This window comes from Macrotis lagotis, chromosome 7, assembly GCF_037893015.1.
Source record: "Macrotis lagotis isolate mMagLag1 chromosome 7, bilby.v1.9.chrom.fasta, whole genome shotgun sequence".
Taxonomy (NCBI): Eukaryota; Metazoa; Chordata; class Mammalia; order Peramelemorphia; family Peramelidae; genus Macrotis; species Macrotis lagotis.
The window spans coordinates 196,382,692-196,399,898 of NC_133664.1; the positions used below are offsets into that span (position 1 = coordinate 196,382,692).

At 32.8% G+C, this 17,207-nt stretch overlaps 1 protein-coding gene across 8 annotated transcripts in view; it reads left to right on the plus strand.

The window, feature by feature from the left end:
* The window catches only part of EPS8 (EGFR pathway substrate 8, signaling adaptor), a 242,441-nt gene that overhangs the window by 201,614 nt on the left and 23,620 nt on the right, over positions 1 to 17,207 (plus strand). For 7 of the 8 annotated variants that reach the window (XM_074194360.1, XM_074194361.1, XM_074194364.1 and 4 more), the window contains 3 exons: positions 5,499 to 5,682; positions 12,369 to 12,502; positions 14,822 to 14,930. In XM_074194360.1, coding sequence (XP_074050461.1) covers positions 5,499 to 5,682; positions 12,369 to 12,502; positions 14,822 to 14,930 — 427 coding nt within the window. The remainder of the gene's footprint in view (positions 1 to 5,498; positions 5,683 to 12,368; positions 12,503 to 14,821; positions 14,931 to 17,207) is intronic. The other variant, XM_074194367.1, reaches the window with a different exon arrangement.

A 17,207-nucleotide genomic window follows, 5' to 3' on the forward strand; every position in this document is an offset into this window, starting at 1 on the left:
GCCACACGGCTAGGTAATTATTAAGTGTCTGAGACAGGATTTGAACCCAGGTACTCCTGACTCCAAGGCTGGTGTTTTATCCACTGCACCACCTAGCCGCCCCTTATCAACCTATTCTAAAACACTTTAGGTTAAAAATGGAATGAGAGAAAATTATATGCTTACCTGTCAAAATAACTGCCATAAAAACAAAGAGAGTATAGGCATAGAGAAGAGCCAAAATAAGGAGAATACCAGTAGTACAGACATTCAGAAATTAAGGAGAGACAAAAGTAAAAATCCAAGATAGGAGCCAGCAATAAAAAGAAAGGAGCTCAAGTATCTATATAAAAATGTACACTGTGTAGCTGACAAGCAAGATGAAGTAGAGATCGTAATGCAAAGAGGAAATTTGGCTTTGAATGTAATATTTGGATTTTACTGTTACATAGCTTTGAAGGGTAAGCCTTGCTCAAAAGGAAGAAAATATAAAAAGTTTATGTGTATATATGTTGAACAATTTAGGGTAATGAGTATCATTATATAATCAGAAAGGGTCTGATATGTGTGCTAGATATTGGGAAAGCAGATATCAAAGGACATTTTCTAAAATTCTTAGAAGTCAGTCTTAGAGATATGAAATGATTGAAATTACAAGGTTATTAAGAGAAATAATTCTGATGGAGCAAAAGGGAGACAAATTCCTTAAGATATATATATATATATATATAATATATATATTATATAATATATATATCCATAGATTTTCATCTATTAAACTTAATTTTAAAAGACTTGTACATAATAGTGAAGCAAAAGTGGACAGGAGAAGATAAATACCAAAGTAAAGCAGGGTAATATCCATATTTCTAATTAATAAAGTTTAATGAATCTGCCAAAAATTCCCAGAACAACAAAAAGTTTATTGTTATTAATGGTTACTTTTGATTAAGTGAAAGAAAAGCAGAGGAAAGGAATAGGATTAAAGAAGGGATAGGAATATAGTTTGTGATGGATGCAATGGTAACAATTGGAGGGGGTAGAAAGCAGAGAAAGTTCATTTTTTTAAATTTCTTTTCTTTATCAAGAAGATGACCTTTAGACTGAAAAGGAGCTGATCAAAAATGATGAATTAGAAGTTGTTGACACCAAAGCTAAAAAGAGAGAGATAGTTCAAGAGCCTTTAGCTGTCTTTGATGAGTTCAAGTCACCTCTCTCAAACAAATGTCTTCTCAGAATACTGAGCAAAGTGGCAAAAGTGCTGTCAGGAGTCTGAAGGATTAATGGAGAGTTGTTCAGGTATGAAGAAGAATAAAAGAGTACTTATAGCACTGGAGATGGAAAAATATCCTAACTTTTTGAAAAAGAAAAGTTTACAAAAAAGAATTGACATTCTATAGATCAATGAAGTTGATTTTGATTCCTGAAAAAAATGCAGAAGTTATTGGTGAAACTTCAGAAAAAATTTAATGTTCACCAAAGCCTTTATACTTTATCAAACAAGACAGTATACCACATGAATTATAATTCCTATTTAGGAAAAAAAGACTATTTGGCTGATCAGGGGAATGCGGGGGAAAAAAACCTCATTTTCCTAGATTTTCACAAAGTATTCGATAGTCTTTCAGGATGGTCTTATGAGTAAGAAGGGGAAAGGCATAGGTTTTCCATTTTCCTGCTTTTGTAACAATGCTGAAGTCAAAGACCACACAGGACTCAGTTGTTTTGGATTTCTTTCCTCAAAGAATTAATTCATCACTTACTGGTCAAATATAGGGATACATTTCTTTACTTAAGTATGTTAGGTGCCATTTATATAGACACTTGAAGGTTTCCTAAATTTATGCGGAAAATATATAATTTATTTTTGGGGGGGTTTTTTTTTTGCAAGGCAAATGGGGTTAAGTGGCTTGCCCAAGGCCACACAGCTAGGAAATTATTAAGTGTCTTAGACCGGATTTGAACCCAGGTACTCCTGACTCCAAGGCTGGTGCTTTATCCACTATGCCACCTAGCCGCCCCTAAAATATATAATTTAAAATGCATTTCTGAAAATTATTCTCATTTGATTGCTAAAATCCCTAGTTAAGTGCTATAGGAATTGGGATCCCAATTTTTTTTTATGAAGAGAGACTTAAATGTTTGCTATCACCAGCCAGTAAACATAAGCAATGATATTTAAATCTAGACTCACATTCCCAGTCCAAATTTGTTTTTCTGTATGCCATTTTATATCTTAGCCTGACTAGTTCTCAAAAAGCAGACTTAGTCCATCACTGAATCCTACTTCAGTTTTCTTGATGAGTGGATTTGGTCAGAATTAATGGTCCTTTGATAATGTTTTCCAATAACTTAAGGTCACATCAAGATGTAAATAAAGCATCTAGGACAAAGAAACCCAAGGTAAGTCATGTAGCTTAATTGTGAATTCAGCTCCAATTCCTTATTTGCTTCTTACTACCTGTATATTCAGTCATTTTTCTGGCAACTCTGACTCTTTCAAGACTCTATTTGGGGGTATTCTTGGCAAAAAATTCTGGAGTGGTTTGCCGTTTCCTGCTCTAGCTCATTTTATAGATGAGGAAACTGAGGCAAACAGAATTAGTTAACTTGTCCAGAGTCATAAAGCTAGTAAGTGTTTGAGGCAGATTTGAACCCAAGTAACTGAATCTTTCTGACTCTCGGCTCTATGCTCTATCCATTGTGTCACTTAACTCTCTATCTGTGTAACCTTGGACAAGTCCCTTCACTTTTCTGGAACACACTTTCTCATTTGCAAAAAAAATGCCTTGAATAAAGATTTCAAGGTTGAAATGTATGAAATAAATTAAAGAAATCAAATTAAAATTTGTCCTTATTAAACTAATTAAGAATTTAACTTATTTTTAATTTCTATTTTTTCATTTTCTAAGAAAGGAATTTTTATTTTAAAAATTCATTTAATGAAATCTAAATTTCTTCTTTCTCTTTCATAGATTCTTCCTTTTGATCCTTGTCCTAGAACTCTCATTTTTGTTCTGTTATGTCCCATGAGGATTGCTAGACTCTTTTCCACTTTGAATTCCCTAGCTTTTTTCTTTTTTTCCATCTAGTCTTGCTTCTAACTAATCTATCCCAAAATTTTTAAATCACAGTTTCCTTGACCATATCAATATTCTTCTATGAAACAGAGTATCATCTCAATAGCTTTTTTTGTGGATTGACTTATTTGATCTTTTCATAACTGTGCCATTTATTTATTCCCGTAATTGAAATAACACACAAACCATATATCTTCCCTTGATTTATCATGGGATTAGTGAATATTAAAAAAAAATAAGAAATGTAACAAATGTAACAGTGTGATAGAGTGTGGTTAAAGGACAGGTTTTAAAGACAGGAAGTTCTTGGTTCAGGTCCTGATTGTGTGTCCCCAGAAAAGTCACTTTCAGAGTTCTAGACAACTTTCTAAGTCTTAAGTTACAGAAAAACATGCCAGTCTAAGAGAGGGACTTTCTTCACTCAAGAATTTCCTATGCTAATGAGATCATAAATCTAGTGTCTTTTTGTATTGAATAATGCAAATCTCTTTTATAAGAACATTATTATGTCAGTAGACTAGCATTTATTATGTGCTAGTTATTGGACTTGGTGCTAGAAATAAAAAATAAAGTAACAAGAGTCAGTCTTACTCTCCAGGAATTCCCAATTTTATGGGAAGAAAACATGCAAACAATATAGATAATCGGCAGAGTACTGGCATTAGCATTATGGGGAATTAAGAAAGACTTCTGACTAAAAGCAGGACTATAGTTGAAAGGATCTAGGGAAGCTTGGAAAGCAGAGAAGTGGATACAAGAGTTTCATGTGTATGGGACAGCAAATTTAAATATTCTTAAATAATTGAGTTATGATATATTTGATGGACCTAGAAGCATTTCTTAATTAATCTTTTCTTTCTAAATTAACTTTATTAAATGTATCAGACCTAAAGTTAATGAAAACTAGTTCAGTCTGTGTCATTCTTTGCTTGATGTTACAGATAAAATGAGAAATTCCATGATTTTAGTTGCCCAAAAAGGATATATACCTATCAAAAGCATTTGCTTATCAGATCATAATTGTACAAAATATTTTGGGAAGTAGAAGATTTATCTAGCAAGTATTAGTGCTGATCCAAGGAATGCATTGTTACACTCATGAGTAGAGGATAATTTGAGCTATTTATTAGGCAATGATAAATTTTGGGATGTGCTACCTCTCCCCTGTAGTCTCCTCTGGAGCTCAGAATTCTCAGATTGAGATATGTAGCTGTAGATATTGTCAGAACTTTAACCAACTGAGATATGCATACATACCTTTTAAGACCAAAAGCCCTTGACCAAAGTGACCCAGTGAGTGAATTCTAGGCCTAGGACTTTTAGATAATAAGCAACATGAGTCAACATAAATACATCACTTGATTTATAACACCAGGACATTGTGCAATAAGGATTAAGCCCTATAGCTAACTAAATATTAAGATTTAACCAAAGTGAACAGGAAAATCAAGTACCTTCACATGTGAATTGAATAAACATAGGAAAAGGCAAAGTTGTGCAATATACATAAACATTTCAAAGCATCAAAATAGTCATAAGCAAATCACGTTGCTCTATGCAGAGTACCTCCCCTACATTGCCATAAGGAAGTTATTCAGATATTTAGGAATCATGAAGAAATTTGCAGAAATATTAGATTTGTTATTTTTAGAAATTTATTTAGATTTAATATTATTAGAAAAAAGAAATATTAGAATGGTACATAATTTAAAATAGCAGTCCAAGGCAAAACTTTAAATCATATATGAAAGAGAAAAAGAAATAAACTGTAGAAAAATGGAAATACTGCAACTGTCATGTTTATTTCTGTGCTTCATGAGAGAAAATCCTACATGGCTAAAGAATTGGTCATTCTTTTTCTGAACTGCTTTAGAATAAATGGGAGCAGATTGTATTTACAAAAGCTTTCTGTGACTTTTTCCTAATTAAAATTTTTCTGTATATTCGATATATAATCACCTTGATTCATTTTAACACTCAGTGCAATTTAAAAGATGTAAACTTATGAGTATTTTGGAATGTGTCCTTTCATAGAAAATAATTCAAATGTTAGTATATGATTACCCTTTATATTAGCATGAAGCTAGATTAGATATTTAAATTTTGTACCATACTCTAAAAATATATGACTATAATACTAAAAACTTATTTTTTTTAAAAATCCTAACATGGTTATAGGAAAGTGAATAGAGAAATGAAATTCATTATTTAAGGCCATGTAATAAAATCTTTGTATGATATTATGATATTGTGTTTCTTCCCATTACATTATAATATAATTATTTAATATACTGTGACCATATTTTATGGCATTAATTTTGTGCAGATGGATAAGGGCTCAATAATTATAAGCAATATTTGCATATTGAAGATAGTTTGTATGCAGAGGATAAAAATGATGTTGAATGTAATTACTTATATGTCATGTCTTTCATTTAGAGCTGAGTGGCCCAAAGAACAGTTTATTCCACCCTATGTGCCACGGTTCCGAAATGGTTGGGAGCCTCCTATGCTGAACTTCATGGGAGCCCCAATGGACCAAGACCTTTATCAGTTGGCTGAATCTGTGGCAAATGTAGCAGAACATCAGCGAAAACAAGAAATGAAAAGATTATCTACAGAGGTGAGAGTAATCCAACCCCTGAACTGGGATTGGCTTGGGAAAGACTTTAAAAACCAAACAGAAGAACTTTTATTTGATGCTAGAAGTTATCTGGGGTCATTGGAATTGGTTGAGAAGAAAAATGGCATTGTTATTACCTGTGCTCTAGGGAAATCATTTGAGCAATTGATAGTGTGGTGAATAGATTGAAGGAAGGAGAGACTTAAAGTAGAGAGAGCAATTTGGATGCTATTGTCATAATCTTAAGGAAAAACTGATGACAGCCTGAAGGAAGATGGTGGGTGGGTAAGTAGAGAGAGAGACAACACTTTATGAGGGTTATTGTGGAAATAGAAAGAAGATTTGGAAACTGATTGGATATGTGTGGTCAAAGAAGAGATGAAGAGCCAGGGATAATTGGTGACAGGAAGGATGGAAATAGGGAATAGAACAGAAATAGGGAAGTTCAGACACAGAGTGTGTTTTGGAGGGAAGAAAATGAGTTATTTTAAACATATTAAGTTGAAAGGGAGTTAGAGAGGGCCAGATGGGCTGTAGATAGAGGCTTTCGATACACCCAAGATTAGAAAAGCATGATATGGAAGACAAGTCAGTGAAGTAGCCTGGAAAGAAACAGTCAGATTGAGAGGAAGAAAATGCAGAAAGGGGAGATTATTAAGGAAAAATAAGTTACTTAGCAATTTCATGTATTTCCAACAGATCTAGAAGTTTGAGACTTTGAGAAAAGACCATTATATTTTGTAGTTAAATGATCTCTCAGAGAAAACAATTTTAATAGAGGCCTGATTACAAAGAGTTGAAGAAAGGAGAGAAGTGGAAGTACTTTTCTAGTTTTTGTCTATGAAAGAGAAACTAAATATAGCATGATAGTGTGAGGGTTTTTTAGAATTCAGCAAAGATTAGGTAAATGGTGCAATGGATAGAACTCCAGGCCTAGAGTCAGGAAGATCTGAGTTTAAATATGATCTCACACATTTGCTAGTTGTGTGACTGGACAGTTCCTCATCAGTAAAATGGGAACACATTGGAGAAATGGCAGACCACTTCAGGAGCTTTGTCAAGAAAACCTCATGAATGAAATTCACAGGTTCATGTTAAGTTGGGATCAACTGGACAACTGAGCAGCAACACCAAAAAAGTTATTTAAGAATAGGAAAGACTCGAGAGAATTTATAGTCTTAAAGAATTGTGTTAGTATATAGGGAGAGCTTGAAGAAAGAGAAAAGTTGAAAATGGGAGAGGATAAAAATAAGAGTTCATGGAAAAAAATTGGCCTTGGTAAAGAGAAGGGCCACCTCTTCATTAGAAATGGGAGTCAAAGAGGAATGAATGAAGAATGATGTCAAGGAATTTAGTGATATGAAGGAGAGAAGAGGAATCTCATTGTAATTAGAACAGAGACTGCACCTGAGTTATGAATTAAATGAAACAGGAAACCATACAGCGGGATGGGAAACAGTATGGTCACATCTGAAAGCATATATCAACTCATTTCCTGTTTTTTCTGGCAGCTAGGAAATTGGCAAGAGGCAATTGAAAAATATACCTGGGGAACAAGATAGAATAAATAAATGTGTAGATATATATATATATATATATATATATATATATATATATATATATATATATATGTAGTGTGGAAAAAATGAATATTGCTGTTTTTCAGGCACAAATATGATTTGTACCAATACTAAGAGATTCTGTGATATCCAAAATAAGGGTTTTACACATTTTTTGCACCTTGGTTCTCTTTGGTAGTCTGGTAAAGTCTGTCAAACCTTCTCAGAATAATGTTCTTAACTGTGTAAAATAAAATATAGGATTCCAAATAAAATGATATGGTGAACAACTATTGAAACATTAAAATTTGAAAAACTCTTTAGAAAAATTAAAAATCAAGCAAGTTCATGGACCTTTACTTAAGAATTCTGGTCTAAAAGAAGTCTAAGCAAAAGTTGAGATGTATGACCTCAGGAGCATTTAAAAAAAACAGAAAAAGCTGGAGAATTAGGATGTGGAAACATTGTATGACCAATAGCTAGGCAGGAAAACCTTTGATTAGCAGTGGTTATAATCTTATAAGATACATATAAATTCATAAATATAGTTCCAATAGTACTTCACTTGCTTCAGTGACTCTTAATTGATGACAATAATAAAATTCATTACAATCACTTTAATCAGAAATATTTGCTTTGGGAGATAAACGTGAAATTATTTGATGTCTTTTGCAAAGCAATAAAATTTCTTCATTGTAAATATATTCTGTATTACTACTTTAGATCTGTAGACTCCTTGTTAGAATAATAAAATTATTGTTTGAACTGAATCAAAATCCATTTTGTTAAGTGACAATTCTGAATATCTAGATATGATGAACAACGTGAGACTGGTAGGCCTCACATTCTTTCTTCTGATTCCCTATTACAAGAATAAAAAGGAGATAATTGGTTTTCAAGTTGAGTGCACTCAATTCTTCCAAGAATTGTATTGATGTAATTGTTTTCAGTCCTGTGTTCTAAAATACTCAGATAATTCTGTTAACAGTAGTGATTCACATCTGGTTACATTATCTTTAAACAGGAACAGATATCTAAATTGTTTCTATTATTTGTTGTCTTGTAGGCCAAATCTGTAGCCATCAACAAAATGGAATGGATTGCAGCAAATTCAAGCGGATTAAAAAATAAACATAATACTTTCTTTAGAAGAAAACAAATAAAAAATAAATTTGACTTCTAGTAGCATATTTTCCCCATGCTTAAACTCCATTCATAGATGGCTACTAAAGAAGTAGTTCTAATCAGGTCTTTTCCCCTTTTATTAAGTAATAGTAAGATTATAATAATAGCAGATCAGTTAGCAAAATCAGTTAGCAAACATATATAACCTTTCTCATCTCTATGCTATGGCATCGATACCATTCATATGAAATTCCTTTCTCTTGGAAAATAGTTTTTTGCTGGAAAGAAATATGATCAAGCATGGGTCTTCAAACATGTCATGCCCACTGATTATGAATATTCACAGTGCTCTGACAAGGGCCCTCTTTTCTTCCTTTGCAATCTTAATTCTATAGATTCAGTTGTCATCTCCTTGCTGATAGTCCTCAGGTCAATGAATCCTGTTCTTAGCTCACTACTGAGCTCTAATCCTTTATCACCAATGTCTATTGGACATTTCAAAGTAGATGTCCCATAGCTATGTCAATCTTAAAATCTGTAAACCAGAACTTAGCTCATTCTAAACCTGTTCCTCTTGCAAACTTCCCCATCATCATTGCACATCATTGTACCACTAATCTCCCAGCTATCCATGTTTACCATCTCTGTGTCACTCTTAAGTATATTGTCTCATCACAAATATCTATTCATATGCCAAATTCCTCAGGTTTCTACCTCCAAAACATCTATTTCCTATAGGCTCTTTTTTTCCTTGTACACAAGTTACCACCTTTTTCAGGTCTTTCATCATCTCCTCTGAACTAATACAGTAGCTTTTTAATTGGATCCATTTCATTTCAAAGCACCATTTTGACCTTGTCATCACTTCTATTTAGTAGACTCTAATGACTCCCTATTACCTTTAGGATAAAATATAAATTTCATTGTTTGCCAATTAAAACCCTTTATAATCTAGTTCCTTCCTACTATTCTAACTTTTTATACAATCTACTTTCAATGTGGGACCCTAGGCAAGTCACTTAACTTGAAGATTATAAAATAGGGATTGAACTATCTATCTCACAGTATAAGATAATATTTGTAGAGTGATTAAGATGTCTGACATACAGTAGACATTTAATGAATACTGGTTCCTTCTTCATATATTCTCTAGCCACTTTATGGTCTTTTCATGCTGGTCTACTTGCTCTTTGATACACATAGGCATTTTATCTTCTATCTTCATGTCTTTGTTTTCACCCTTTCCTGAAGAGTTCTTCTTCATCACCATTTCCTCCTATATTTGCTGACTTTCTTCGATATTCAGCTGCAATGCCATCTTCTGTAGAAGACCTTTGCCAGTCTTCCTATTTTCTAGTGACCTGATCTACAAGATTAAGTTTCATCTACTCTGTTTTTTTTTAATTTATGTTCATTTTAAATATTGAGACTGTTAGCTCCTTGAGGGCAGGACTGTTTTTGGTCCCTCCTACTGTTGTACCTTCTTTTCTCTCCCATTACCTGTCTAATTAATAAAAGTTTGTTTACATTTTCTTGCTTTATAAGTCTCTAAAATTTAATTTTTATGTAATTTTTTTCAAATACTAATTTAAAAACAGGATCATACTCGATGATTCTGGTGAAAAAATTAAGTGTTCCCACTGAATGCTAATAAATTTAAATGAGGAATTATTATAAAGTCACAGATTTAGAAGAGTTAGAAGAAACCATGATCTAATTTAACTTATTCATTACACAGAAGAGGAAACTGAGGTCCATAGAGGTAATATCTTTCCTAAGATCATACAGACAAATTCTAGATCTTCTGATTTCAAAAACATGGTTCCCCACATAATAAAATTCATACTGTAATAACTTATCTTGAAATTTTTGATCATGTAAATTGTTTTCCATGTCATACATAAAAGGCTTCTACTCCAATAATTATTGTAGTCCTGCTCCTAATTGTTTATGATAAACTCTTTAAAGTAGCAAAAGAGACAAACATGAACCTGAGGTTTAGTTCTGGACTAAAAAATGAGTAGGGTGTGGCTTACCACCTGTCTAGAGCAAAATGGAGTGGGAACCAAAGGGCAATAATGATTTTCTATAGCTGGTTACCTGCAACCTCCAAAGGATACCAACATCCATTACTGTTACTATAGTAACACATGCTTCTTCAAAACTATAATTGGTTGAAAAATAATGAAAAAAGAAAATATTACTAATATCATTTTTAGGAAAATCCATGCCTTGACATTTTTTTAGAAAAAGTAGGTCGCGTGATATCAAATATTTAATGTATGCATTAATTCTATGACAAGACCTCAGTCCTTTGTTACGGTAACTGAATACAGGACCACTTTTTTTTTACACTGTCAGTCTTAAGGCAGTCCTGTGCCCTTATATTTTGGCAAGTAATGAGCACAGGAGAATGACAGATTTGCATGTTACTGCTACTACTTTTGTACTCTTTTGATCAGATATAGCATAATTTTTAGCAGTAAAGTTCATCTTTAGTAGCACTCTATTTCCTTTCTTCTCTTAGTACCACCCTCTCCCCATTCATCTGTCACTATCATTGCTCTTGTTCCCCCACCAATTTCTCAAGACTTGAAAAGTAGGATCTTATTGTATGACAGCATCACTAGTCAGCCACAACAAAAATTTAGATGTAATGTTTCCCTTATTATCAGCATCCTTTTCTCTTATATGAAACTAGTGAATTAATTTGAATTAAAATATTAAAAGACCTTTTTTGAATAATAGTTTCATTTTAGAATCTGTAATTCAATAAATAATCTGTAATTTGAGTAATTTGAGAACTTCCAGTCTCAAGGATGGTTCCTTATGTTCCATATCTTTGATTGATTTAGAAGATCTTTTCACAGACTCCTGAAATTTCACTAAAAAATTAGCATCTTTCATCTGCCAATAAAGTAAGGCCTGAACCTAACTGTAGTCCCCTTCCCTGTTCTTATGATGGTTAGATTAACTAAAGACAGCATAACTAATTCCTTCTATGAACTGGTCATGAAAAGATAGTTTATGGGTCAGCTAGGTGGCACAGTGGATAGAACACTGGCCCTGGAGTCAGGAGGACTTGAGTTCAAATCTAACCTCAGTAAGTCACTTAAGCCCATTGCTTTGCAAAAAACAAAAAAGAAAAAAAAGATGGCTTATATGTCATACTTTTTACTTAGTTTAAACATCTTTGCCTAAGTTTGCCCTTTTTTATAATTGTGAGATTTCAAAGCAAAGGTTTATGATTTGCTAACTCATTTCTATAAAAATTGTCTTTATAACACTAAACTGGCATACTGTTCTGAAACCCTGGTGGGAGAATTTGTCCCTTCTCTTGTAGGGTAGGATCAGTATCCCAGGCCATTTGAAGGGGTCTGTGAACTTGAATGAGGAAAAAAATATAGCTTTGCTTTTACTAACATCTAGCTAAAATTTAGCATTTCCTTCAATCCTGAATGTAGGCAACAGATGACAGTGATCCATAGGCTTCATCAAACTGTCAGAGATATCTGTGACATTAAAAAAAAAAGTTGAGTCCTATTTATAGTGAAGATTTTGCATTTATATCAATTACATATTTGAAGTCACACCTCTGATAAAAAATGTAATCCCAATGTTTCATAATTAGCAAAACTAACTTTCAGTATAATGAAAAGTGAAAATTGTACCATTATTAAATGAATACCTTTGTGGGCAGGGGTGTGTTAGAGCTCCAACTCCAGCTAATTGCTAAATGTTCAGTGTGAGCATTTATACCTTAAGCTTTGGAAAATGCGAAATAGAACAGGAGTTTATTTATTATTTTGTTCATTGTCTAGCCATAAGAAAATGATACCACTTTATTTTAATTATTAGTTAATTAATAATACAGATTAAATTTGTGTTTTGTGCATTATGGGTCCTCGTTGAATAACTAATCTTACAATATTGACATTGCACTAAAGTGACAGAATAATTTTGTAATCATTTCTCATTTTTAAAAATCTTTTTGTTTTTCAGCATTCTAATATACCAGAGCATCCTTCACCTGATGGGTATGCATTCAATAATACAGCTTACAAAAGAGGGCCTCTGTTGGACCAAGGGGAAGCTGCCTTTGCCCTTAAGCAGACTTATAGCCACCATGTAGATAGGTAACATTCAGTAACCACTGCTGAGAATTTGTGCCTGTCTCCAATTTTGTTTTTGCCAACTGAGGTGATAAAATCTCTACTTTTATAAATATCATATTAAGAATTTAACAACATCTATGATATTGCTGTTAGTGGAGATAAGATCTGGGTTCCAGTCCTACTTCTGACATATACTGGCTTTGTGATCTTGGGCAAATCACATCACCATTCAGTGCTTTGGGCAACTTGCTAGGCAGCCAGGAGTATTTAGTCTTTTCAATAAGTACTAATGAACATAATCTCACCCTTTATTGGGGAAATTCTCTCAGAGCCACAAATGCTACCTTTTTGCAGCCCATAAAGTTCATTGAGGAACTCTCATAACCATCCACTTATTAGTATTGTAGAAATTCAAAGATCTCTCAAAGATCTTCTCTTGTTTAAAGTTCAAAGAGACATTTAGCATCTTCATCACAATTATTATAATACCATAGAATTTTAATTATGTACTAAGAATGAAGTGCAGGCACCAATAAATAAAAATCTATTCACTGTTCAGTGCTTTTATTATGTTATCATTTGCACCTTGACATTTGAATGATTTGAGTTGTTTTTAAATTTTCTAGTTCTATTTCCTTGACTTTCAGAGTGAACATAAATATCAAACTCATTCTTGTTTCGAATAAGAATCTTAAATTACATGTTCTGATATATTATTAATTTCTATATGAAGTCATAGCTAGAACTAAACAAAATTCTAATTGTTATTTTCTGGCTAACAAATGTGTTCAGTGTTAATTACTAGTGGTAAACATTTAATTATTTCTCTGAGGCAGGTTGAAAACTTACTCTGGCCTGGAAGAATGAATCTACAGAAGTTTTTTTATTTTCCTAATCACAGTGAGAAAACTTCCCAGAGGGTGTCTAACACTTTTCTCATCCTTTGTTTACAATATGACACACATTCAATTAACTTTAATAATTCAGACTCCAGGATAGGAGAAGGGTAATATAAATGAGGGAGGGAGGGAGAGAGAGAGAGAGAGAGAGAGAGAGAGAGAGATAATTGAAAAGAAAGCATTTTTAAATGAATTATGGGCAATAATGCTATTTGATCTAACTCATTTTATCTGCCCAGCTTTGATCTTGTTCAGGATCTCACAACAGTGTCTGAGACTGGATTTGAACTCAGTTTTTTTTTAACTCTAAACCAAATGCTCGATATGTCATGCCACCTTGCTATTAACCTGTGTAGAATTACTAAACCACTAAAGCCTGCAGATCTTTTTCACATAACCTGCTGTCTGGTCATGTTTATTCTAACCAGCACTTTTGAAGTGAAATTTTTCTAAAAATACCTAGAACTGTAAAATTTTCTTTTTTCTCAAGTAGACACTATTTTTCTGAGTTTGTCCTGGTGTCCTTGTCTGTGAAGAACTTTTAGGACCTTGACTCTGTCATGCATCACTTCTAGTTTTGTGATACCTGCATTTCTGATAAGCATTCCATCTCTGCTGTTCTCTGTATTTATCTCTGTCATTCATAATTATGCTAAAGAGCAAATGATCCAGAACACACCTCTGGGATACTCCATCAGAAAATTCTCCAAGTTAGCATAAAATTATTTGATTTTTATCCATTCAACGTAATTTAACTCATCCTAATTCTGTTGTTTTGTTCACTTCTTATTGTCTTTTCACAATAATGGCCTGAGAGACCTTTGCTAGAATCTGAGAAAATGGTACCCACAACATTTTCCTGATCAACCAATCTAAAAACTAAATGTGGCTGACAACTGTTAATAATACCAACAATCCTAATTTGTTAAAATATTTTTATTTATATCTTTGATCTTTTATTGAATTAAATGATTATGTTTTAAATGCCACTTACAATTTAAAAATCATGTAAAGTATCACTTTGGTAATTTAAAGGATAAAGCATAAGTCTGTGATTTCATAAACATAAGGAACTTGCCATTCAGGAAATTCCCAGTCAAGAAATTTCCTCAATGAATGTAGATTAGTCTCATCACTAAAATTTGCAGTTTTAGAGAGTAGGTTGATTCTTAGATTATTCCGTGGAAACCCCCATTGAAAATCTAATATTTTTAGGTATAGAGCTCTCACATTTTTATCTATTCTTTGTTAAAGCTGCTAGTGAAATTTTACCTATATGCTAAAGTACCAGAAAGTAGTGTTAAAGAAGGTAGGAAAATATATGATTATTTGTAGCATTTAGTACTAAGAAATATTGTATTCATTGGGAAATCCCTAGATAGTTTTCTTTTGGTGGATTTTTTTTTAAATATCCAGAAGTAATTTTTTTCATTTGTTTCAGAACTCATGACCTTCTCAAAGCCCCCCCTAAAAAATATGCCAAATCCAAATATGACTTTGTGGCCAGGAATAGCAGTGAGCTTTCTGTAATGAAGGATGACATATTAGAGGTAATGATATTTTAATTCCTTCTACTGTAAATGCTAATTATAATAATAGTAAAATAACTGACATTTGCATAGTTCTTTGAAGTTTGAAAATCGCTTTTACACACTTGTCTGAATCTTGCAACAACCTTCTGAGATAAGCCCTTGTGGGTATTTTTTTAATTATCTTGTCACATTGAGGATATAACAGCACGTTCAAAACTGACTTTCCATTGTAAATATATGTTTAATTAAACTCTTTATCTTATTTGTTGAACTCCAGTTAGATAAAACTGTCTATTTTGTGCCTTCTTTGGATTTTATTAATTTGTTTGTCAGTTATCTTTGTTCTGCTGTTGAGTTTAAACATATAGGATGTACAAATCTGACAATATCTCCCACAAGTTATTTTAAATTCAGCTCTAATAAGAGGTTTACTCTGATATTTCTCTTTTCCCTCTACATTTTACATCTATCTAATTCAGCAAGCATTTGTTAATTGTACTATGCTATGAGTTAGGACTAAAAAGGCAAAAACAAAGCAACCTCCTCTCAAGAAAGTTATATTCTATTGAGAGAAATAAAAGCATATATACAGATAAATATAAAGTATACACAAATCAAAGATACAGAGTAATTTCAATAGGAAGCCAAGCCAGTACTAATAACTAGAGGGATTGAGGTCTCATATAAATAGTTCCACTTGAGCTCTTCTTTGAAGGAACTTAGTGGTTCTTGGAAATCAAAGTGAAGAGTGACATCATTCCAGAAATGAGGGACCACTTCATTGAAAATAAATAGGAACAAGCAGTGGAATAAAATGACACAGAAAAGCTAGATTATAGCAGCAATTGTGAAAGGGACTATTCTGAAATAAGCCTAGAAAAGTAGACTGGAGCTTTGAATGACAGACTGAGACCTGGATCTATTTTAGGAATATCAAATTTGGCCATGGTATGGAAGAGTGATTGGAAAAGGGACATAATGGAGGCAGAGAGAGACCAATCAAGACTGTGCAGTCTGGGTGTGGGATAATGCAAAGTGAACAAGAACTGAAAGAAGAGAAGAGAGATTAAAAATACTGTTGAGGTCAAAGAGTTGAACTGAATTATATGCACAAATAAGGTCCATATATATGTGTATATCTCTTACATACATAAAGATGTGCATTAGACTGAGATTCTTATAGGCAAGATTTGTTCCAGCCTTTCTTTGCTTTGCCAGCACTTAGCACGATACCTACAAATAATAAATACTTGTTGATTGATTGACTGCACATCTAGTTTTTTCTGATATCAGGATATAATTTTTTTCACCAAGTAATCTACCTGTCATCTCTCACTACATGAAAAGGCCATCTTCTCTTCTACTCATACACTCTTCTGGTGACAGTTATTTTTTTCTTATTTTTAAAAGTTCCTTATTGGTCATACAGTTTGTTAGTGTCTGAGGATACAATATATAATAAGGACTGGGGTTTTTTTGTCTTTCTTTTTTACCAATATATGTGTAACTATGTAAGTATATATTCTATTCTAAGTATGTATATATGTATGTGTGTATTTTACCAATATATGTGTAAGGATGTATATATATATATATATGAGATGAATTTGAGGTTGAAGCCAATTTGTCTGCTTAAAATTGTATCAGTTTAGAATCTACCTCATCTTTACAAATAGATTTCTATGTAAATCTCTTCTCACAAGTCAGTCTATAACAAATAATATTTTTATTGATATTTGATTTTTCACAATACATGTTATGAAGGTTTTCAACATTCATCCATATGCATATCTATATTTTTAAGTCACAAAATTTCCTTCTACCCTCTTTTCCCAACCTCTTCCCCTCAGCAGTGAACCATTCATGCACATTTGTATTAAGCATGTTTACAGATTAGTAATTTTCCATATGAGGAATTAGAATTAAGGGAAAGAATAGGAGTTTTTTTTAAAAAAGTTGAATGTGGTGCTCATCAGATTCTGAAGGATTTTTGGTTTTGTTTTATTTTTGTTTTATTTTTCTTCCTCTGGTTGGGGATAGTATTGTCCATACTGGACTAAAAGAGTTGTCCTAGCTCTCTGAACTGCTGAGAGGAGCTGCATCCATCAGGGTTGATCATTTCACAATGTTATTTTAATGCGTACATTGTTCTCTTGGTTCTGCTCCCCAAATAATATTTTTAAAGAAAGAAAGAAAAAGTTAAGGAAAAAATCAATACAATTAATAAATACATTGAAAAAATCCCCAAACAAGCACAACCTCCCACATCTACAAAGTTCTGGGATGGGGTGTCCT